Below are 26,805 nucleotides of genomic sequence, written 5' to 3'. Positions count from 1 at the left end.
CACCAGAGCACTTAACCGATTTCGTGGATTATTTGAGGTTAGACATTAACAACATTGGATGCCGGTTCAATGGTCTATCGGTTAAGTGATCTGGTGCGAGACGGATAGGTCCTGGGTTCGAATCTCGCGAGGCGGGATCGTGGGTGCGCACTGCTGATGAATCCCATAATAGGACGAAACAGCCGTCCAGTGCTTCCAGGTTTTCCATGGTGGTCTAGCTTCAATCGACTCATGATCTCAACTCTATAAAATTACTAAAATCTCCACGAAACCCCCTTCTAAAAATGAAATACCTCCAGTTGATACGATGAGAAACCCATTATGTTGATTAGTCATAATGAAGACTTTTTTTCTGTTTTTGAAGACAATTAAAATTCCTGGTGAGATTTATTGTACAGTTTACAAAAGATTATAATAACGTAACTACAGCAGATACTAATAAAATATTGTCCATGAAAGTTTTTACAACTGAACTAATATTAACATTAGGAATTCCTATACTATAAATTAGAACAAACAAGCAAGCAATATTGTCTTTAATAAGATCCTCATCAGCTTTTATTATAATATATAGTAATATATTTATGCAATCTATATTATTATTATTATCATTAACTCTATAAACTGTCTTGACTGGTTTAATATTTTCATATATCCAGGTATCATTGTATACTAGAATAAAGGCTGATGAAGATCTCGTTGAGGACAGTATCGTTAGCTTATATACGAAGAACTGTTTATATGGTCATCTATTAATACAGAAAGAGATAGGCTTACACACATAAAAACTAACATTTTTAAGAAACAATGGAAGTAAACATAATTCAACAATACATAAACAGAAATATAGATTACCATGGAGACATTGGACACGTAGGCAAAGAAATAAAAGATAATTACTGTAATTATTATAAAAGTACAAAAAAAGTTACCACTTTTTGAATTTGGCAAAAGTATCGATGCAGCATATTCTTCAAAGCAGGTTGACAATGTATACTTGGATATTATTTGCCGTAGACTTGAAGCACGATCTTCATATCTTTGTTTTTTTAAGAAATAAATTGAAACATTACTGAGTTAAGATAGAAGCATTGTATCTAGAAACAATCCTGACGAATATATATATGCTACAATTGTAAGTAGTATTTACCATTGAAAACTAAGGTGGGCTAGTATAGGACTTCTTAGTAGTGCACATTTATGTCATTACATGGCTGCTGCATTATATCGAAAATTATTCAAAATTGGGTGGTAAATGGCGAATTCAAAGATAAGTTAGATGTACACCTTTGATAGTGATAATTTATAAGTTCAATTTTTGGTCTAAATAGTTATATCTCAAACAACCATACTAGATCATTTGGAGGTATCAGATGCGATAAGAGAAAAAAAGAAAAAGTCATTTAAACGGCTGAGATAATGGAACATTAATTAACTGCATCTCATTAATCAAGTGTTCAAGATCTAAACTATTAAGATTCTGATGATTGACTAACATGGGATAAAGAAAACAACACAATGTATAGTTGAAGGCGATACCCATAACGTAATGATAGAAAGGACTTTAAAATGATATAATTAATTATGAAATCATCAAGAAAGGATACGGATGACGATATCCCGGTTTGATAGCTTGAACAGCACGACTAGCATTAATAGCTGTAGCACGAACTAGACCTGGTAGAACATTTGCAGTTAAAATAGCATTCTCCACAATTGGTCCGAATAAACCAACCTTTAGTGATTCGGAAAGGAAAACATAGAAGGGTATTTATTATACATAATATATTTAATGTTATATATATATATATATATATATATATATATTATGATAAAGAAAAGAAACGCAAACATGAAGAGATGGCATTAGAGAACAGAAATTTAAGTCATTTAGAAATTATATTGAAGTTAATCTCACAATTGAGTCAAATGAGAAAAAACGAAGTAGACTCTAAATTTAATCTATACCTACTTCCTTTTACATAAATAAACTTTTGATAATACAACTGTTGTGATATGCAGATGTACAAGCTTATCCTAAAGTTTATTAAAGAAAAAATAAGGTTGTACGGGTAACAGTGGTATACGATGAAAGGAATATATTGATTTTTATTTGGAATATTGAAGTAAATCATTGACACGAATTTTAGGTATGAACTTTCTATAATACTTAAGATGAAAGTTCCAATGAATTATATTCATCAAGAATCCAGTTATCATTAAGATGATAAAATTACATTTTATCATAAATTTTTTTAAAAACGGTGTGTTGTGTAGTCGGAGAAATAATTATATAACAATCGAATCCAAACCGTAGCAGAATTTCAGTTTCGAGAATGTTGTAAATATATCAAATCTTCCGTGAAATGTAGTTGATTTATGGAATACTGACATTCGTCTTTAAGCATAGAATAGTAGACAGTAAAACGTGTAGGATAGTGAACAACTATTTATTACAACCAATCTATCGCAGTAATTTACACAAGAGCCCTTCTAGAGTTTCTACTAATCCCAAGATCGAACAAAAAAGGGTTGGGAGTGAGGGTTAGCAACCCCACCCCGTAAAAAGACATTGCTAAACACAAAGTCATCGAAACTATTAGAACTCTGAGCCTGGAGTCGAAGGGTTTTCTTACAGAAGAGTTATGACGCTTTATAGTGAAACCCGAGATGCTACAGAAGTTATGAGGCCGACAACTCATCTTTTGACAACCAGAGCAAAAACTAATCGAGGTAGATAGAATGTTTGGCCAATTTGTAAGACCGAGAAAACCATTCAAATAGCGCAGGACATAAGAAACAGAAAATAGAAAAATGATCAAAGGGAAATGCAAAATAATCTATGTGACGAACCTGGGCTTCACGTCGTACTTCAACTTTAAACAATCCATTAAGTAAAGGTGAAATAATGATTAATACATCGCCGAATTGTGTACGCAGTATACTTCGTCTAAAAGCACGTGAATTCTCATTCCATATAATCATAATTTCATCGTTTCCCAAATGTTTATACTAGTAGCATTAGAAAAAAAGAACTAATCAATTTGGAAGAAAATAGAACTGTGAAGGAGTCATTCAACTATAAAAATGATATATAAATTTGTCTATTTGGTTTAGACTATGTGAGATTACGTATCAGAAACTAGAAATTTTGCAGAAAAGAAACGCTGCTATTTAAAATATTTAGCGTTATTTAGAAAGCTAGTCGACAATTTTAATCATATGATATAATAAGAACTTAGTTGTATCAACAAGTTAATTACGATGACTGTGTTGAAGTGTGAAATCTCATACAATAATTTGTATTTTATCTTCAAGAGATGTATTAGTAGATAGGTGATAATTAACAGAAAGAATTACAAACCTGAAGTGTTTATGCGCTTCATCAAGAAAGGGATATGAAAAGTTAATGTTTCAAATCGATGATGTACTGTGTTACAATGGTGGAAAGGTACAAATATCAAATCCACCATCAGATCAAACAATACAATAATCAGTCATCAAGTATTCAGAAATAACAATTTTATTGCATTAAATGAGATAAGCAGTAAAAAAGTACACTATACAACGATTATTAAACATCATTAGATGTAGTGTAAATAGTTAATCTGAGCGAAGATTATAAACCGTGAAGTTTTATTACTTATGTAACTATGTACATTAAATTAGTTCAAAGAGTCAAACAGCCCATTTAAAATAACTATTTGTTTACTGCATAAATAGACTTTAGATACAGAACAGATGGGTTTTGGTTAGCAGTAGAATTCAAGATGACTGTTTCGCGCTAGGAGGGACTCATCAGGAAGATGAACCTGCATCTGAAAGTTGATATTTATGTGGAGACTGAAAATCAAGTATCATCGAATATATGGTATTATCTTTGAATTGTCTTGGAAAGTACTAAAATGTACGGACAAGTCAAGTCCAGACGGAATATACGAATTTATTAAGAGCAAACATGGATTATTTATAAAATGTATACACTTCGATTTGCATCTGTTGTGTGTTTCGCAACCCAAGATGATTGTAGACTGTTTCCTATAGCTTCTCTTCTGATCTCATAAGCATTGCGAACTCGCCGTCGTTTTGGCTTCCTGACTAGCCTGTATTTGGCTGTCAACTGCAGAAACTCCAATGCGACGCTCTGCTATATGTTACTTACAAGCAATTTTTTGAGTAGCACCCAACACAGTACTTGTGGTTTTATTTTCTACGATTTACAAATTTATTTTGCTCGTATGCAATAAACATGGAAAGTTTGAAAACTTAGTCCACATTGGAGTTGGAGACAGTCATAAGAAGAGTTGGTGACGAAGCATTTGGTCGTTAGTGGTGCGCCAATTTCATGTATATGTTTAAATTTAACACTCTTTAGCAAATTGAACCGATTCTACGAGAAACCAATATTTCGCTTTCAGTTAAACTGATCATTTATTGTCTATATCTACCAAGCAAATGTTTTCTAAAAGTCACGGAAAAGATAACAGACAAGTTTGAGTGAATTGACCAGTAAATAAACTAAACAGATCGACAGAGTAAAAATATGACTAAAGGAACTAAAAACAACCGAACCTTTAAATCTTCTTGAGTAGATGAAGGCATTCTTGTTGAAACATGGAAAATAACTTCTAAAGTAGATGTTGCATAATATGGTGTGGATAGACCAGCACGTCCACTACATTCTAACCCACCACGAAATCCTTTATGCTTAAGTAAATCAACCTCCCAGCCAAGACCAGCTACAAAATTTTCAAATTCTAAACTAGCTGTTTGATTTGATAAAATAGACTGTTTATCTTCTTGTCCTGCTCCCACATAAAATATAGCAAATTTATGAGTTTCACGCCTGAAATAATATATAATAACAATAGAAATATAATTATAGACACATATATGGTTACATACATATAGCCTTATGTGATTTCATAACCTATTAGCATGAATATGCAATCAAGAGAAGAAAGTGTTTAAAATCAACATCTGCCCAGACTAAAAACTACTATCAAGAAGTAAAAAGGAATTCAGGATGCGTATTTTATTTAGGTGGCTTATTGACTAGAGGTAACTGCATCCAAGTTTTAGTGTTTAGACCGAGATATAATAAGTATCTAGATTTGAATGCTAGCCACTACTAACTAACATTAATAAAAACTTGTGACTAAATAGATATTATTGAAGCAATACGCTCAGGAAATCTATATGTGAATCAAAGACTGATCAATTGTAGCCCTTCGCACATCAACACCGGGTAAGTACAAAACCTCATACATCTGAAAACGATGCTGTTAATATTTTTGTGCTAAATGATTATTTCTTTATACATTATTCAGCGTTTAATTGGAATTCCAAATAGAATTAATTCCAATTGCGTTCCACAAGTTTTATCTGATAGTTCTAGGAATTCGTGGTTAGCATATCAAATTAAAGAGCTTCAATTATCATAGCTTAGCTATCAGTGATAAAATATTTTCAATTTCATGATTTAGAGTGAACAACATACACCATATCATTATCAGCTGATGACAGAAAACTATAGATTCTGTGCTCATGAAACACCGTGAAATACACAATGATGCATTGTATTTAAAACTGAGATTATACCAGAACTGAGTAGTGACCGATCTCATATTTGTCTAATGATTTGGCGCTGATCGAAATCGATCAATGAAATTTGCACTATAACAATTAGTCTAAGTGGGATTTCTATTTTTAGATGTTAGTTTGGTTGACAGTAGCCGATACAAAGCCTTGAACCTAAGTTTCATATTTGTTGGAACCGGTTAGCAAGTCGAACCTGTCATCTTAAGGAGAGACTGATACTCGATGTGTTATTGCAACTCCTATCATCACAGTAAAGAAAAAAATTTTAAAACATACTCCAATGAATTTTTTTAAAGATATTTAAAAAATTAAAATGAACTAACGATCCAAGATTATCCAGATGTTTTAATTCACGTATAAGAGCTGGAGATATTTGTAATAATTCAACAGTAGGTCTATGCTTCCAAGATAAATAACCTAATTGATTTAATAAATGACGCGAATTATAAAATTGTAAAGTATTTTGTTTCATTGATTCTAATTCTTGAACACTTATTTTTCTATCATTGATCAATGAACATATTGTATACTTCAGAGAATTTTTAGAACCAGTTTTTGGTTGTGATATATGAGAGTTATATAATGATAATCTAGTGAAGTAAATGTAAAGAAAAGAATAATTAAAAAAATTAAACATGAAGTTAGCATTATAAATAAAATAGCAAATGTTTATAATAAACATGAAGAGTTTCCAATGTCCTACTTTAGTTTGGGTACCTGGGCAGTATCGTAGCCCTCACACAAATCAAATGAGATTTGTGTGGCGCATATATATTTGGTGCCCCTTTGTACCAATATTTATGTGTTTCTAATGAAGATGAGATGGTCTACTCAGATCTTTATTTTAAAAAAAAACCCATGTGAACAAAGATGATACGTGGATTAATCTATTTGATTAAATTAACTGTTCACATGGATATTGAAATGATATGAAATTGTTTATTTTTTCAAATAGGAGTAACTTATGATGGTATAATATATGTATATTCATCAAATAACAAATATATTGTACAACAGAATGTTTTTGCATAATTTTATGAAATGTAAACAAAAAAAGAAATTAGGTAGATTATGCATATGTTTTAGAATTATTGTTAAGATGATGTGTTGTGTTTTAGACAGATACTTTAGTGAATTAGCTGTAAAATTTTATTGATTTAGGTGATTAAGATATGTTTTATTTGATGTCTGTAGTTATTGCCTAACTTGAGAAGCGGTTAATAATGGATTAACTGTAGCTGAAGCAATTACATACTTCAATTAGAGTAATCGAGGGTGTGGACCTTCATTTTATTCGTTTCTTGTGAATTACACTTTTGTTGTAACTAATTTTATTGTTAGAATTAGTATTTCAAAATGATTATTATTAGTTGGTTCATTTATTAACTGTATCTTAACGTGAAATGTGACAAGCTGAGTGAATGGACATTCTTGCCAGTGTTCCTAGGTATTTTATGAATGACCGACAAACAATTTCAATCATAACTCCTTTCAGACGTTTTGGAATGAAACTCAAATAACATTTCCATACATGAAGAGTTACTGAAAGAATAATTATTATTTTAAGTTCCATATTTCACACCATGAATTGACTATAGTTGAGCAACAATTGGAAACCAAGAACCACTGGACGGCAGACTAATCTTGGTATGGAATTCTCCAGCCAGTGACAGCGTAAAACATGGTACATATGTAGATCGGTTCAAGTTGCCATAATCCATTGGCACAGAGAGATAAAAACGTCACGTCAAAACCCCAAAATAGTAGAGGTTGTAACAGTATCAGTGGTAATAGGAAAGATTAGGCATCGAAGATACGATTCGAGAAAATAGAAATTAGTGGAATAAAAACAACAAAAATATTAGGATCTCAGAATTTGGAAGGAAGACAAAGAACGAATGCACCTGGGAAATCCCAAACGATTTTCAGCTATTTCATTCGTCTTTAACCGTTGGTTATGATAATCACGCGGACCCTAACAAAACGTAGTCTATACCTATTAACACGGCTCAGTTCGATTGCCAGTAGTTTTATAGACTGATGCCACGTTTTGGTTTGGTCACCATCAACTATCTCCTACACAACAAAGCATCGACCGTCGAGGTAGGAGTTAGTCGAGCATACGTAACATGTTTCAACTACCTCAGTTGATGAAGACTTACAAACTCCAATCGATATGTCATCTTTACTTAGTACTCTACTTCTATCATAGCCATCGCTTACTCGTTGGTTCAAAAGTACACGACAAATACTTCAAAGGCACCTATGATCAAAACTGAGTAAACTAGGAATACTTATTGAGCAGTAATTTCCTCCTTTATTTAACAGACAGATATCTCTCCTACGCCACAAGTAACGGGAGTTGGTAAGAGTCAATCAAGACTTCTAAATTCCTGCCGAGATTTCATTGGACACCAGATCGTCGGGACTGATAAGAATTCCAAAATAAGTAAAGCAATTGATGCGTTCAACTACTTCACTCAATATCATTCATTCATGAGCTGACTCAAACCAGTCGTGAAGCAAGACTTTGAACTGAAAAGAGAACTGCATTCTATTGGGGCGATCGTGAAAAATTTTTGCAATAGATATGACAAGCTCAGGAAACATTAAGAAGCATTTTATCCAATCAGCGTTTCCCTAGAAGTTTTGCCAGAAACATCACGAAAATGAAAAGTCACATGTACAGTTTCTGATCGGCTGATTAATATACTGCTACTGTGTTTAGTAGCATTTCGGAATTTTCAGGAAAAGCCAAGGACTTCTAAAATACCATAAAAACCCTATATTTTTGTACACAAATGAACCTTTGGAGTAAAGTGCTTCTCGTACATTTTGCGTCTTTTCTCGTATTCACGTCGCTGTGTAGATTTAGCTTGGGGGTTACGAGACTAGCTTAGGATCCGAGTATAGCGTTCAATTAGCAAGACTTATCACATCCCAAACATGGTTGCACGGTTAAAAGACTGCATTTTGTCAGCGTCTTAGTCAAGCAAAACTTTTATCTTCAAACTTGAAGTCAACAAGTGAACGTCTTGGTAGAAGAACAACCCCTGAAAAGTGAGAAGATGAAAGTGTTATTTCTAAAAGCCTGAATTCTTCACCACTGTAGTATCTCTTGAGGAATGAGCAGACGGTCTAATGATTCACATATCTAACTTCAATCAACTTAAAATGTTACGTAACTATCTTTCAACGATGTCAGTAATTGTATCGCATCAAGATGGTTGAATATATGCGAAAAATCCATAGCATAAGTTATTTAGCTGATATGCTTAATTGAGACCTAATTATATGTGAAACAGAAAACTTGATGATCACATTAATTTGATACTAGTTCGGTGAATTTTGTAAAATTGATTAACAAAAAAACATTAAACACATAATTTCCATACGTACACATCTATATCTGGTAACTTTCGATGAGTCACATTTTCATCTATTTGATATTGAGCAGTTATTTGATCACATGTCATTTTCTCCATATTCAAACAAGCTGCTTTCTCTTTGTCAGAAATATTTTTCAAATTTTCATATTCACATAACTTTGATGTGCACCAGTTAATTGAACATTCTGGACTAGTTATTGCCAAATCTCTTAGAACCTTATAAACACCGCAAACAAAAGGATAATGATAACGAAAACATTACACGGTATACATTTACTACAATACTGCGTTTCTAGTTTTTTCTTCTAATCATATGATTATTTATTTAATTTTAACGACACTTAAAACTTTGAACAAAGAAACAACAGCCGGATCTCATCATGAACTAATACCTTAACTAGAGAATGGAAATTCAAAAGTATATGACAGTTGTTTTTATTTTGTTTTGTATCATTTCGGTGGTGCATGATCATGACTATAGGTGGAACAATCTTGTTGTTTTATGTCTTTAAATCACTGGATCATTGATCTGAAAATTTACCATCTTCAATTTAATTGATTCAGCTAATTTCGTTCATTTCATCGTCATAAAATTTAAATAATTTTTATGTAAAAACTCATTGTGTGGATTTGTTTTTGTTATAATGAAAAGAAGTGTAGTTCTCATATACGACTAAAATAAAAAAGAATTATTATCTTAGCAGATTTGAGATCATTCTATTTCCAGTCAGATTGAGGCATTCACAACACATAGTCGTAATGAGTTGTGGTCAGCCAGTTTCAATAACTAGATCTGAACTCTTTTGAATTTAGGTGGAGTATTGAAGAAACGGTACATCACTTTTAACATATTTTAAGTATCGTTTACGTTGAGGACGTTAGATCCCTTAAACTCACTTGGAAAAGGCCTTAATTTTGTAATTTTATTCTGGAAATTTGAATTTTACGTTTTCGCGCCAAGAGGCGCTTAGTCGACCTACAGTCTACATTCCCCACTCGGAAATCCCTGATTGTCATTAGTTGACAGATTTTTTAGGACGCTATTTTGTGGCTCTCTCAAAGGTGTTTCTATCATTGTATAAATAAGCATGATCTGTGTACCTAGTGACCTCGTATTTCTGAGTGCTTGTAGAATACATTCTCTACGCCTTCTCAAGACTTCTTGATCTTGTTAGTAGGGTCGAGGACAACGGATTACAATAGTCTATCGTATCATTATGTCTTTGACCTACGTTCTGTTTACAGAGTAAGGTGAACTCGTAATAGCCCAAGCATATCAGTTTACGGTTATGGAAAATTTAAATCCTTTTCCAGAACTGAACGGTACTTAATGTCCACTGATAGATAAAATCAGAAATTACCATATAATACTGACCAAGGTTGGAATATATTCTTTATGACAATATAGGGTCGTACAGATTGATGTCCCGAACCAATCGAAGTTAGACAACATATAAAACCAGGAAGGACTGAATAGCTATTTTATCTAAGTATGAGATAACTCGACAGTGACCATTTGCGATATCGCGACCACAAATTGAGCCCAGGATTCTCAGTCTCGGGCGCGAACGCTTGACCTCTGGATCATTGAACAGAGGTCCAATGATGTACAAGTTGAACTTCAATAAATCTACGATATTGCGTGACCATCTTTCATTGCCTACGACAAGTACCTTCTTCACACACAACACGGTCTTGGGTTTGATTGCAGGTTGTGGATACGCACTGATGAGGAGTCCTGTACTTGGACGAAACAGACGTCTAACATTTACAGGTTTTCACTGGTTGTGGTTCGTGATTTCAATGATATCTTTACGATTCAAATATCTTACATAATAAAGTGATATGTTAGTAGTACTTATTTTAAAGAAAAAAAAGACTAAATTGAAAAGCGATATTAATGCAAATGACAAAACGATCTGTAAACACTTTTTCGAGTGAAATGGAAAAACAGTCGTATACAGGAGATACAGTTTACAATGAAATCATTAACCGATCCCAGTTGGACAAACATCGAGAACCTGAAAGCAGTTAACGGCCGTTTCATCCTGGTATAGGACCCTTCAGAGATGCACATCCACGATTCCGGGCCAAAGATTGGTCTCCCACGCGATCGCTTAACCTCGAGATCAATGAGATGGCATCTAACGGTACTAATTACTAACTTCAAACAATCCATGACATTAAGAGACCATCTTCCATTGTCTGTGGTGGATAACCTGCCACACACCTAGATTCAATCAAATCCAACAATCTCTACAATCTCATACTAACAAGAAACAGTTTTGATAAGTATTACAAACTTACGCCACTTAACCGATCGAGTTGATCAATTGTATTTGGTGCTAAACTGTTAGTTATTAATGGAGGCGGATTTACTCTTGGAGGGGGACATGGTGGTGGATCGCGTGTGATCAAGTGTGAATTAGAATCATCAGAATCAACCAATCGTAAATTAGTATTTGTAGGTTCATTCAATTGTTGATTTTCCTGTTTTTCTTTCATATCAACTAGACTAGCATATAAATAAGAAACATCCCAACTATATTTACCAGATAGATCACGTGTAATAATTCTTGTATAAAATTTATCTGAATGAAAAATAATATAAGAATATGATACAGTAAAATATTTGAGAAGTACGTACATGTTGGTATACATATAAAAACAGAAACCAATTCATAATAGTTCCGAATTAAAATTAAAACTAATCGAATTAGTAAACCAACAAAATCAATATGAAGATGAAGTGTCAACTGAAAAATCATAATCTGAAAATGTAAGAAATGTAAAACTTATTTATAACCTACTGAGGAATGAAAGAGTAATCTTACACACGAAGAATCGTTCCTCCTTAAAACATAAAATCCTATAATTAGTTGATTTTAGAAGCGTTCCTATAATGGAGTTTACGGGGGATCGTAAAACCCTCATAACTCCTACGATGAACAAATGCTAGCTAGACAGCCTTTGAAAACCAGGAAGCACTACACCGCTGTTTTGTTCTAGTGTGGGACTACTCAACAATGTGCACTCATGACCCCCCCCCCCACAGTTAGACCTACGACCTTTGATCTTGCATGCGAGCGCACCACGTTTATACAATTGAGTTGGCATCCAATGGTGTGAGACAATCATCTGACATAGGCAATGACAAATGGTTGAGCAATATCGCGAATTAATTGTCGTCAGACATGTACAACACTGGATTCTGGTTCAGTGGTCTAGAACTTCGGAGTTAGCACGCAAGAACAAAGGTCCTGGATTCGATCCCCTGTTGTGGGGTTGTGAAGATGGACTGTCGAGTCACATACTAGGGTGAAACAACCATCAAACATTTCCAGGTTTTCAATAGTTATTTAACTAAGATCAATCTGTGATGTGAACTACGAAAATATCATTGCAGTTTAAACTAGCTATTACACATGAAATAGGCACTAAGTGAAATAAAACACAGTGCTTATCAAATACAATGAATTTTAAGTATGTAATTAATTGAAAGGGTACAATAACAATGAACAGGACGCATTTCGTAATAGGGATCGATAACGACTACATTCAATCCTAAAATATTCCTGAAGTTTCAACACGCTACAGGGATATCAGCAGAAGGTAACGTTTAGTTTGTAGCTACAAAATTTATTACCTAACAAAATCGAAACTTGAATTACATTTTTTACGGACCCAAATTAACACTGGTAAAAGCGATTAATCATTTGCCCTAACAGAATCAGTATAACGAAAAATCGGACTTACTAGAGCTCTCTGAGAAGTAAATTACATAAACCATTGACTCATCAGCAAAACAGCATAAACTGTTAAGCTAATTTATATTACTATAAGATTAAAATATCTAATGCCTAATAAATAATAACAACCGGAAGCAAGTTAGGTGTTTAAAGGATTAAACGTAATTGGTCGGAAACCTTACATTTAGATTCAATGCTTGTTGGCACTGATCAGCAACAGATAAGCTTTTATATGGGATTCAAACATGGATAATAGTTTCACAGTCAGAGATACAAACTACAAGCTACATAGGCCATAATATCATGTCATTTAGAGTAGTTACAAAAATCCCTAATCACTAGAGAGGATAATGATAATAATAACGATTATACTAGTTACTGCTTTGTGATGAAACAGTGCGAATGATTAACTAGTATCAAATAAGTCAACGAACACATCAATAACAAACAGTCGGATAAACTCAAAATGTATACCTGTTATCAAACTAGACTTTGATGAATCCACTTCCACATCTTTAGAATTTAAATATGATAATGGTAGATAAGAATATGTGGAATTATTGAATTCGACTACTTGTAGTTCAGTATTGTCCTTATCACTACTAACTGTAGTAGGTGACACGTTATCATTGATATTTTTCAATTGGACAGGAAGTTTCACAATGGGTAGTGATAGGAATGTCAAAATAATTGAACGATCTAACACAAATATTTGTAAATTATTTTGTTCAAAAATCTCCGCTGTTAATTCGGATAAATCATCCATATTACTATGATTGTTAGTAGTGAATTGTTTTTGAGCAGATGATATACTATGAGCTAACTGATCATGACGCTCTTGTATGGATGTATTCAGTTGTACACATTGTTTCGACTAAAAAAAGTACATATGTATGTATGTATACATTTTTTAAAAATATTTACATAATGACAAACGTTAGAAAATAGTAATGACTGATTCAGTAAACAAAAAAAAATGTTTGAAATACGTATATTCAAGCAACAGACTCAATAAATCCCAATGAACTTTGGATGAGGACGAGAATGACTCAGTGACTAATCTAATTCATACAAAACATGCATTCATGTTAATTTTGAAGACCAAAGTTTTTTGTTATACGTAGGAAGTCACGTCACCGACTACTCTTACGATGACATCTGCTACTCAAGTAGATCCCAAATATCGAAAGTTCCTCATGTAGACTGGGTTTATAATCTTATCCTAGAAGTGTTCAGACACCTGAAGACGATTTTGTTTTGTATGCAGCATTTGTTAATAAGCAACGCGAGAGTTTTAAGTTGCGTTCACACTATTTATTGGAACTGTGGAGCATGACGCCTCAACGTTTACGTAAGTATTTAGCCATTAATGCTAATGATCGTCAATCAGAAGTAGACTAATGAGAAGGTCAATCGATGGCAAACAGAAGTGACCTAAAGGACAGGTGCATCTCAGTCGATAAGAAATCGATCAATCTCCCAAGGATTAGAGCGGAATATATATGAGTATTTGTGCATTTTATTAGGTAGCCCAATACACTTTTTCGCTCAAACAGTCAGCTGGGGGGGTAGCACGTAGCACATAGTGGTATCAGTGTCAGGTTTTGGACACCGCATGTCACAATAGAACTATATGGATATTACCATTTGCTGATTTGATTTAAAGTTTGAAACGTATTGAATCTACTAAGCATAACAACGTGATCAGTGAATAGAAGTCAGAACCATACTTGATTAGCATGAGAGTATGAAAGCGACAAAAAAGATCGAAATAATGAGGTAGGAATAATAAACAGGAAGGCCAAACCGCAGGGTTGATTTGGAAAAAAAGTAGAACAATATGTATGAAACGACACTGCAATTCAAGATCGAGGGGAAGATAAAGAGTGAATGAATTTGCACCAATGTGAACGATTCTAATAAACATTGGCTTTCGAGGTTCGCAGTAGTTAGGCACATTTTACACACGTCAAAATAACTTTGGTCTATGAAGATGAAGTACTTAGTTAGCCGATTTTTCACCTTTGATAAGTAACCTAGGTCTAATTTCAACATTGTTAATTCAGTCATTCCACGAAACACCAGTGATGTTTTGAAGACATCCATGATCAAAAACCTTCAGCTTACGCATGTCTTCTACTTTCATAGGCCACATTTCATAACCGTAAAGTAGATCAAAGCGAACTGTTGAGTAGTATACACGCCTTTTGGTTGAGACGGGCATCTAGTCTATGCCACAAGCGTAACAAGTTAACAAATCCCAACCGGGCTTTCTGAATTTGTGCGGAAATTTCGCCAAACGCTACTCCAGAATTCTTAATGTGAATTAAACAAAAACTGACAGCATTCTGGTAATAAATAAGAATTCTATCTGGAAACATGTTAATTCGATTCCGATAATAGCTATTAACTTGTAGTGTCGGTAAGACCTGAACATCGTGACAATCGAATCGAGACATATTAGGTGCAGCAGTTGTTTCTTCAGGATATATCGTGCACGAAAGGTTGGTTAGAGAAGGTTAAGACTAAAGGCAGTAAACTCATCATCAGAACCAAGTCGTAGGGCCAAATGCACAGGGAGGTGACAAGACTAAGGTGTTTCTTCCAGACAATCAATATGTTTATCGATGTTGCTTTCCCATACCCTACTTTATCTTTATTTTACTAATTTGATCCAGCTCGTTAAATGCTAGGGATAAATACAAACTTAATGAGTAGAGTATATAAATACACTATAATTGTCCTCATTGTTTATTTTAGTCACGTGAATCTAATGCTTGGAAAGTGATAAGGCTTAGGCAAAAATAAGTTCATAATTTACTGAGATCCATCCGGCCACCACAAAACCCATTACAAAGTATCTGATAGACAGAAAACCTACCATTGGAAACTGGTCTAAATGATTGAGTAAATGACTCATCGCCATTTGTGCTGCCAGTCGTACTGATTCCATTGTACGATTCATATCATCATTATAATGATATGGAATCATAGTATTCTCAGCGTTAGTTACAATCCAAGACTTTGCTGTCATTGTGGATAGATCTAGGTCAGATTTTGGAGCCTATGAAAATCAATAAATAGACATATATCAATGCTACTCAAAAGTTAAATATCATGAAGAAATGAGGTAATAAAGTTGAAAAATAACTGGACCACTAAATTGAAAAGTAGGATATTAAAATATTCTAAAAATTAAGTCAACAGTGCAGGATAAAAACATCGAGGATGAAATAAGTAAAATATTGTCAAGTTTATATCTTTTTTTCATAGTTGAAATCATGATTCAATTGAAGTTAGACCACCATGGAAAACCTGGAAGCACTGGGGCTCCACAGCAGTGCTCATCAACGATCTTTTAAATAGAAAAAAAACAACTTTTTGATATTACTAATATAATCAAGTTACATGACTTTTATTGAGTAAAAAGAATGTTCCCTACAAGACAAAAAATTTTATGACGTACAAGTAAACTACTAAAATTAGAACACAAAGAAAAACTGCTGTGTAATTGATTTACCAACAAATATACCATACAGAACATTTTAACTGAAAAAAAACAACAGAAAGAGTGAAAATCATATGACAATTGAAATATAATTTAACTAGCTTATAAATCATTTTTATAGCCTTAATCCGGAGAATTGAGAATATACATTTTCTTCATAATATACAAACAATGATAATGATGTAAGGCAGAACCTAGGAACAAATAATACCTTGAAGGAGAACTAGTATATTCTGATCAGGAATGAATAATGCATAGAAAATGTGATTCACAAAATCAGTTGAAAGTGAAAGCAAATAGAACTATGGAAATATCATTAGTAAATTCATACACATTACGATGTCCATATATGTCAGGTTCTATACTGGATAGGACTCACTGACTAATTATAAAGTTTTATTAAACATAAGATCTATCAAATATCAGTTTTAGAGACAATATCCGTGGTGTACAAACGATCCATTACAACATTTGATTTTCAAATGTCTTCATTTAAGTTATACAAATTGTTGGTGTTTGGTGCAAAATGTGAAAATCTTCAAGTCTTTTGACGGTATATATATAGTCTTACAGGAATGTAGTTTATAGTCTTTTCTGATTTCGATGGAGTTTCATTCATTGAGTTGGATGGTGTAGTCGGGAAGCTTACATTGTTCCTACGAATAATATCATTAGTATAAACTTTAGGTAGGAGAGAAGTGTTCAAATACCTCGATATATGACTGGTAGTTTGTCCTATTGGCCTTGATATAGGTTGGTTATTGTTGTCAAATCGAGAGGCAATCAAAATAAATTTGCAGACAATGACAAGCCAAATGTCAACAATAAACAACCAAGATCGAGATCGATAGGACAAGCTATCAGTTATATATGGAGAAATTCGAATACCTCACTTCTACCTTAAGTTTATGCTGATGATGTTTAGAAGAAGAATGAAAGTTTACCGATTAAACTATTCAGCTCAGTAAACCAAACTCTATTAAAATCATTCACTTGGGCAAAAAATATTCTCTATCTTTTGTAATAATTATACGAAGACGTTGATAATCAACAGATCTAGGATAAATTCAACTTCAACAGTGATAATATGAACTTTTTATTTTAAATTACGGCATTACACACATAACGTTGAAGTATTTTAAAGTTCATTCGATAATTTCAATTTAAAAGCTAATGCACTATAGAGTTATCAAACTGTACTGGAAGCATATAACATCACTAGAACCTGTTAAACTTATACATGCATACATTTTACATCATAGAAATAAAAGTAAACACAATGGTTTGATCAGTCGTACAATATGTAAAATATGCTTTAAAAACAAAATAGCAAAATATTATGATGAATAAGCTGTCAAATTATCATAACTTACATTGAATAAATTAATATCAATTAACTGTTTACATCTATTAATGTATTCTCTTAAAGGATCTGTAAAGTTCATACTTGATAAAATTTTAGATTGAGGATAATTGGAATTTTGTACTGAAGTTTGTGAATTTGTATTATTTGATATAATAAAGCATAACACTTCAATTATTATATCTAATAAATTCGATGCCGGTAATAGTTTTAATTCTGCTTTATTTTCAAAATTCTTCATTAATTGATCATACGGTATACGCATAGACCATTCGATAATTGATTGGATAAGACTATGAAAGAACTGTGGAAAAGTTAAATCACGGAAGAAATAAGTGGAAATATGATTAGTATGAAAATTCAATGAGAGTAATGTTTAATCGAAGAAAACAATAAAACAAAAACAATTGGGCTAGAAGAACAGTTAAACATTTCAAGCAGAAGATAACACGTTCATCACGCCAATCTTGTATACCATGACAAAAAGTGATCAAACTTTTAAATCTTCATTAAAAGTAGTAATAGGACGAATTTGAAGAAAATAAGCAATATTCTACGGATGACTGATAGGTCTAATTCTAGAGGACATTTATTTAAAGCAAAGGGAGACGGTTAGTACTGTAGTTCGACAAAATGGAGTTATAACATCCTTAAATTGACTGTATTGTTGGGAAACACTGGAATTTGGTAAAGGCCAGGTCCCTATTTATCCAACTGTAAGAATATTCGAATATAAAGAATCTTCTCACTAAATTCTTCCTACTTAACCATCAAGCAGTCAGTGTCTATAACGAACACTACTTAACTCAAAAATGCATACTTTTTGCGACTTTGGAACTATCCGTTATAATATCCTATATTATTTTATTCGGCATTTCAATCTGATTAGTCGATTTGCACCTCCTTGTATGCATGATTACATACCAGCATTATAAAGTCTCATATTTAGAAGTGAATGATTCACAAGAAAATCCTTATTAATTATCCAGAGCGATAAAGCGGCGTTAACTAAAGAAAAATACCTTATAGTTTCACGTCACAAAATGATCTTAGTTAGATAACTATTGAAAACCAGAAAGCACTGAACGACTGTGACTACCAAAATTGAACAATGTCGGATGTAAGGCAGATATGCACCCATGGGATCGAGACATGATTTCAAAATAACACCAATTGAATAAGGTTAGAAGACTAAATGATTATATAGTTGTTTAGTGATCTGAAGGTTGCATGGTCATCGCAAGACCTGAAAATTATAGGTTTGACCCTCAGTGGGATCAAAGATGAGTAGTACTGAGTCACATACCAGAACAAAACAGATCTCCAGTTCTTTCTGATTTATAAAGGTAATCTAACTTAGATCAGTTCGTGATGTACACAAGAGAATTAAATAATCTCTATAAACCCTTATATGGGGAAGAAATGTTGTACAGTGAATATATATATATAGCTACTTGACTTACCTGTTTATCAGTTGATGACATACTGTCAAGATCCATATTGTCCCATGTAGAATATAAAGTCCATGCAAGTGACTACATGAAATAGAAAAGAGAAACAGGTGACCATGTATAGTACTAATATTAGTAAATAAATACCACGCTACTAAGGCTTAAAAACAATCTAAAACAATCAAAACAATCTAGCACACAAAAGTAAAAACAACCATGTCACTTAATAATCATTATTTTGAGTAATTATTGAAAAGTGATATAATGCAAACAAATAAACCATTTTATTAATATTTACCAAAATAAAATTCAATACGATGAATGGAAACAACTAGTTACAATCGACGTTCGTATATATTTTCACTTTTTCAAAACGACTAAACTGTTAATCAAACTCACGAAACTTATGAATTTCAGGGTAAGTGATGCTGTTTAGGATTTTTAGTATCACAATTTGAGCAAAAAGACATACAAAAAAAGTAGACTATGACAATTGAATTTTGATTTCCATGAATTTCCGCTAGCTAGCATTTATTTAGGCATAACATATATATTAGTATAGTTATGGAAGAATATAAAGTGGTAACAATACTTAACCTATGATGTTCGATCATTTGATTAATGTAGTACACTGTATATGTACGATTTCGAGATTGATCACGGTCAATATTATGAACACATTTACTCAAATGGAAACCAAGTCTCTTTATTTCCTACTTTAAAACGTAAGAGGTAAAAGAATTGAAAGCAAAAGATAACACCATTTACCCGTTAAAATCATATAAAGCATAGGAAAGTTAAAACAATGAACTACTGTGTCAGATTAGAAGTTGTTACTATCAATGTATTCATTAAATATTTATCCAGACATAATATTAATACTTGTAAATAATGAAGTTACTTTATATTTTAAAAAAACCAACTACAGAAAACGATGACATAAACTGTTTGAGCATTCTTCATCGAAGATACGATAATAAATTGGGCAAAACTTACCAACAACACTAGGGAGGGTAATTTCGCATCACGATATAACAGGAGATGACAGTATTCAGCAAGCGTATTGATCATCTCAACTGCAACGATAGATATGGCCCTATTTTTAAACCGCATCATTCCTAATAAAATTATGATGGATTCAAGAAACAAATCGTCCATTGGTTTAAAATTGACGGATGGTCCAGTTTTTGATTCTCTTGAGAATGAATTCACTAGTTCAATGACACAATAAATTGATAGACCAGTAATAGCCAGGCATCGAACCTCTCCAGATGGATCTGACAAGACAGCTTGTATTAAACTGTGAACCAAATTTGACTGGATTTAAAAAAAAGTCAGTACGTAAAAGGTTAATAGGGAAGTCCATTAGTTGTGGAGAACATGGTTAGCTCATTGCAAAATGGACAGTATTGAGAACATTCATCCATAAGGTTAGTTGTACAGTCAGTAGAAATATAAGTTTTGTAGTGGACGCACATGAAACTCTTGGAGCATTCGTCTTGGCAAAAACAATAAACTAATGAGCACAAACACTATTCCCAGATCTTCCGATTACAGCAATAAATAAATGAAAATCAGAAACACAATAAATGTGTTATATATGTACAGATTACACATCCTAAATTCAGACAAGTGAACAATTATCCTAAGCTCAAAAGATAAAAGCCATGGATCGTATGAAATTTTGAAAACAAGTTATTTTGGACAGTGCATGCAGGAATATAGTGTACCAGTTCAGCATCGTAATTCATGGTCGATGCTCATGTGTACTAGTGTAAAGCTCATTTTTAGTTAAAGAATTTATCGGAAAAACGATATTACAGAAGACGTTAAAATCACTTATTTAGGCATAACATACATTAGAACAGTTATGCAAGAATATAAAGTGGTAACAATACTTAATGAAATTCGATCATTTGATCAGTGGTAACAGATGCAAAATATAATTATGTGTATCTCAATGATATGATAGTCTTCAACAGAATAATGATGATAATTGAAAATCTGGCCGAAAATATAGACAAATACGCTCGAAAACACAAACGAATACCAGATCTAATTATTAATAAGTAGTGTAGAATCTAGTACATATGTATGTCAGTCAAAGTTATCACACCAGATCAGAATATCAATGATGATTTACAATCTTATCAACTAATTTACTATCTTTCTTAACTAGCCCATTCAACTCTCAGACCGCAGTTAGCAAATAAATCAACCTATCTGGTAAAATGGGATTGCAATCTTTAATAATCTCAAGAATTATTCTATCAGGCTTCATTTCTCTCTCTCTCGCTTAAGATTAGCTATAGGCTCATAAACTTCGTTACGAGTCGGCAGGAGGTTTATGTTAACCTATTACGCAGATCATCAGCTATAGTAATTTGTTTTCGTGGCATAAAAAACCAGACAAACAGATCTAATGAAATAAAACCTATTAATTACTTAATATCACTCATTTATAAGTAAGTGTTTATAAAAACGGCTTTATGTATATAAGTAAATGAAGAATTAAGAATAAATGTTAATTAATACAACAAGAATGTATAGAAAGCACAATAAGAAAAAGAAGTTGAATCACATGCATCAACCTCATTATCATCACCACTAACTCAATTGAACCAACTTAAAATAGTACTTTCACTACTACTGCTACTACAACTATATGCATTAAATATTCTTTCCCATTCCACTGTTTTTAGTATAAAATCACAAGATATCGTCACTTTGACCGTATTATAGTGGACTTATCTATTATTCTCTTATAAATGTAGGTTATTTACAAGAATTATGTAAACTCTCTCCCTATATATATATATATATATATATATATATATATTAGTTTGTTCCCTTGCCTGAATGTAATATATAATAAGTATAAGCAGTTAAAAAAAACTGGGAATACATACCTTTAAATCTATACACAAAATAGTTTTAGCTTTCATCGACATAGGATCAATTGATTCGAGATGATTAAAATGATAAGGATAACAAAGTAGAGATAATATAATGGATGTTGCTTCGGAACGTGGAATCTAGGTTAACAAAATAACAGAGAAACAGATGAAAATTATTAATATTAATAAACAAAAACAAACTTTTAGAAAAAGGTAAACTCATAATTCGTTCAAGACTCTAGAGAAGTTAATAAGAACATGAGGAGCCTGCTGTTATTAAGTGAGCTATTATTGTGGCCTCGGTCATCACATACATTTACTGATGTCAAAACCATTCCAGAATTATATGTATGCACGATTTCTTAGCAAATGCATCCAGACTCCGCAATACAGATTCCCATAAGCTTTGATTTTCCTTTTTCATCTCCATCTATTTCTCCCTAATAATAGTCGATTGCTGAAGCATTTAGGGGGTGTGAATTAGCTAGTGAATGGGACTGGAAAATGACGATAGTTGATGAAATTACGTAAGTTGATGAGATAGTAAACACGCACAACAGATTTACATTCTATTATTATTGAAGGTGGCACAGTTCTGCGACAACAAACTTAAAGTTGAGAAAAACCATCCTGAACCTTTTCCTAATAAATATATTTTTTCATCTCACTACGGTTACCAGATAGTTTCACTTTGTTGCGAAAATTTAGAGAGTTATGGCCACACTGTATTGAAGTCAATTTAGGACAATAAAAAAAACCTTTACACAAAGGCGAAATTATCATTCATAATTTGATAAAACGAATAAGAATCCGTGTATTCATAAAATTAGGTACTCACTTCCGTGCCAGAGTTAGGATTTGATAAAACAACATTGACATCGCTTAAGAAATCTAATATGAGTAAGTGTGTAGATGGGAGTGAAGACCCAAACAAACGCATATTACATGACCGGATAACTTCGAAGACATAGTTCTAAAAACATGAGAGATAAAGTATTTGTAAAACATAAAAATGCATTTAGATTCACAAACGGATATAGTTTATAAACATACTAAGAGACGACCATTTCGACATTGTCACCAATAATGCATAGCTATAGTTCATATACTTGCTGATTAAATACACGTACAAAATACACCTTTTTTATAGCCACTTTTATTTGTATCTTTTATTGGTTCGATCGCCTGATAGAAGAAAAGTGCCTAGAGATATTGAGAAGCTCAAACGAATTCGTGAAGAACATGCACAAATGAAATGATTTATTTGACAAATGACAGTGGAAAATAGCTATTTATAGAGCTTTGAACTAAGATTTGAAGAAATCAAGTGGTTGTACGAGTGATAAATTTCCTTCCAATTTCTGACAAATGTAAGGAAAATGACCTTTTACTCATTTTCTAAGTACCCATTCGCGTACACGGCTAACAAGACACATTATAAGTATGAGATCTACTACCTCACCAATCAAAATCCAAGTAGTCGAAGGGGGGCTTAGACTTTTATGACTCAGTGACGGAAATTCGAAGCTACCGCTCTAAAGTTACGTGTTGCTGAGAACTAATTTTACAATTTACCATTCGTAGGTCGTTTTGAATATAATGAAAAAAAATCGATAAATTGCTTTATCATGAATTCATATACAGTTTAAGTGAAACGTTTTATAGAACAATATTAGGTTTATATCAAAATGAATAGTAATATTGTCAAACTGAATTACCTCTTGTTTTGTAACGCTTATTTGATGAATAAGATAGTAAAAATAAGCAATTAATTCCGGATCAGGACATCCATCATGAGAACGTACAACTATATCACATAGTGTACGTATAGCAATTTTTTTAGCTTCCATAAATTCTTCAGAAAGACTCATTGTCTAGGGAGAAAAAAGACCCGAAGGTAAATCACACATAACCAAACATAGAAAAAAAACACTAACAATGTATGACTTCAGAGTGAAATATATTCGTCAATAATTATTAATAACAATTATTATTGTCATTGAATAAGTTAAAAATAATTTTTAAAGAACGGATACGATTAGTAAACGACTGTATAAAATATAACTACATACTTAAACGTTCTTGCTATTGAGTAATAAAAAGTACCTAATCGTCTAATTCTTCCTATGCTCTTCTACAACTAACATTTAACATCCAAAACTGTTGTATTACCTTTAAAGTGACATTATATTATAATTCAACCAAGTTACAAGGCTTAGAATCGATCTCGATGACCCAAATGCATTCACGCCTAGTCTTACTGAGACGATGAGTTGCGAAATAGTCCCACAGATTTATTCTTTTTTTTGGTTCATACTGTTTATAATTGATGTTATAATTGTTTTGCTAAAAAACGACCAAGCTACTCCTATTGCTTAGTATTCTTATACAATGACACTCGACAAGACCCCGAAATCAGAACACGCCGAACAGGAAAGAAATTGTATTCAAAATAACAAGGGTAGGTGAACAGCAATCAATGGTTAGAAAAACGTTCATATATTTATAGTATATGCATAAGAAGCTTCTCGATGCTTCTCCAATAATCTGCCAGAGCTGATTGGTTAAGAATTAGTCAATTAGCGTGCGCCATCACGATCATGCACATAACATGCCTTAATGCGGTTTATTTTCCGCTAACACCAGATTTTCCTTTGCTACCAATGACATTATTGCTACTTCTAGTACTCTAGAATGTATTTTGATGACTTCGTTTAGTCGTGCTGATATGATGTGGGAACTTCGACCAATGTACATATTAGCCAGGTTCTACGTTGTCTATAACACACTAACTGACAATTGACTGACTGAGTAGGAAACTGTACGATATAACGGCTAGGTTGCATGACGTGTCCAGTTCAGGTATATAGCTTAGTATAGAATTTGACCTTATAAGATATCATGATAATACTTTTGTATTTAACGACTACACCAACTATGAAAAGAGAATATGTGAAATCAATACAAATATACCAAATATAATAACACAAGCAATACAACAGTTGAAACTGGGAAATATTTCCTAATACACTTACATTAAATAATATTGGTGCAATAAAATTCACAGGTGGCACAAATTGTGGAATTGGTTGTACACATGTTTCAGTTACAGAAGGGACACTTTGATATGCTCTAATTTTCAAAAGACATGAAGTCATTTCATTTAAATAGTTGAATATATCACTCATTGTTGTTGGATTAGTAATTTTATGAAGACTGCCTAGAATACCTAAAAATCGACGCCAACAAATAACAATTGATTCATGAGTCCATCCAAGAGCTGAACCACCAGCAAGAATACAGCGAGGTAGATCTGCTGTGTTGAGTTGATCATTTGATGTATTTGAAGGTAATTTTGAAGTCTCATTAGTAACTAATCAAAAGAGACAACGTAAGAAGTATGTATTTACGTTGGAATTCAAGACATTATTAAGAAAATCCTTTGTATAAATTCTTAACTACGAATATATATATATATATATATATATATATTCTGAAAATAATAATTACAGAATATTATTAGTATAGGGTTGTGCAATCGTTGAGTTTCATTGAAGTCATGAACCGAACAACGTTAGAATATAATAAAAAACCTAGAAGCACTGGATGGTTATTTCGTGCTGGCATTGAGCTCCTCAGCAGTGGACGTCTACGACCTTGCACGAGGGACTCAAACCTACGACCTTCGGTGTCGCACGCGAACGATTAACCTCCAAACCATCGAGCTGGCAACCAACGGTGTTGATATCTAACTGCAACCAATGAACGATATTGCGCGACGAAACGCCCGTCCAGTGCTTCCAGCTTTTCATTAGTATTCTAACATTGATCGGTTCATAATTTCAGTAAAACAGTATTATTCGAGAGGGTATAAGCAAACACAATGAAGAGTCATAACTTACTGGAAACTTCTTGTGAAGGGGCAGCAGTCAATATATCTTTACTATTTGGTTCTAAAGTGGAATGTTCATCACTTAGTATATCACATAATCTAGGAATATCTACAAGGTATTAAAACATGCATCAAAATATGCGATTCAAGATATACCTGAATGATATTTTTTAAAATGTTATGATTTATAACATAGAAAAACTTGGGAAACATGCATTGAAAAACAAACTTTTGTATCTTTTAATCAAAAAAGCGATGACATTTAATGGAGAGAATATATCAGATGTTGATTTTATACAACTGTATTAATTAGTACAGAACCACAGATCTTTAACTTAATCCTGTACACAAAATAACCAATCAACCACAACAACAGTACATATGTATATTTGCAGAATTTCAAAAAGACCTATGCAGGCAGATAGACAAAATACAACGCTTATCAGAATATAAGAAAACAAATAAATTATTAGGCAGCTGAATGGAAAGTAATGGGCTGTATGGTGTACCTAAAAATCCACAGAACTGAAAAACTTCATATCCTAACGCAATAATGAACAAATAATTCAACAAATCAGAAACTCATTTGATAGGTTGCTCAAATAATTGAGTCTATAAGGAAAAAAGCTAGCTGCAGTTAAATGTAAGGGACACTGTTATAGTGATGAAAAATTTATGAGCAAAGTATGTAGTCTCTCTGAAAACAAGGTCTTTATTTACAAATATTTTGCTATGAAAGGCTATTACAGTCAAAAATAGTTATGTTGCCACTAAGATTGGTTATTTGGAGACCATTATCGAGCGACCACGAAACTCCGATTGAAAGTCACCATTTCCAATGTAATGAAAAAACCACGATTTTAACGAGAAATCGATTCCGAAAAATTATTTGACAATTTGTAAAAATTAAATGCTCATTTATTTAAATGATAGTTAATCAAACTAGAAACGGTAA

The 26,805-nt window shown here is 32.8% G+C and overlaps 1 protein-coding gene across 1 annotated transcript in view; it reads right to left on the bottom strand.

The window, feature by feature from the left end:
• Positions 1-26,805, bottom strand: part of Smp_146060 (putative tuberin) — a gene marked incomplete at both ends in the record, with an annotated part of 53,925 nt that overhangs the window by 1,940 nt on the left and 25,180 nt on the right. The window contains 17 exons of the mRNA XM_018796272.1: positions 933-1,039; positions 1,608-1,735; positions 2,854-3,012; positions 4,573-4,846; positions 5,925-6,191; positions 9,001-9,206; positions 11,298-11,581; positions 13,214-13,613; positions 15,621-15,803; positions 17,621-17,914; positions 19,074-19,145; positions 20,058-20,378; positions 21,971-22,096; positions 22,797-22,931; positions 23,677-23,832; positions 24,994-25,331; positions 25,861-25,959. Coding sequence (XP_018650501.1) covers positions 933-1,039; positions 1,608-1,735; positions 2,854-3,012; positions 4,573-4,846; positions 5,925-6,191; positions 9,001-9,206; positions 11,298-11,581; positions 13,214-13,613; positions 15,621-15,803; positions 17,621-17,914; positions 19,074-19,145; positions 20,058-20,378; positions 21,971-22,096; positions 22,797-22,931; positions 23,677-23,832; positions 24,994-25,331; positions 25,861-25,959 — 3,549 coding nt within the window. The remainder of the gene's footprint in view (positions 1-932; positions 1,040-1,607; positions 1,736-2,853; positions 3,013-4,572; positions 4,847-5,924; positions 6,192-9,000; positions 9,207-11,297; positions 11,582-13,213; positions 13,614-15,620; positions 15,804-17,620; positions 17,915-19,073; positions 19,146-20,057; positions 20,379-21,970; positions 22,097-22,796; positions 22,932-23,676; positions 23,833-24,993; positions 25,332-25,860; positions 25,960-26,805) is intronic.

Source organism: Schistosoma mansoni, chromosome 2, assembly GCF_000237925.1.
Source record: "Schistosoma mansoni strain Puerto Rico chromosome 2, complete genome".
Taxonomy (NCBI): domain Eukaryota; kingdom Metazoa; phylum Platyhelminthes; class Trematoda; order Strigeidida; family Schistosomatidae; genus Schistosoma; species Schistosoma mansoni.
The sequence above is the reverse complement of the archived record's forward strand: the minus strand, read 5'-3'. Positions and strand labels throughout refer to the sequence as shown.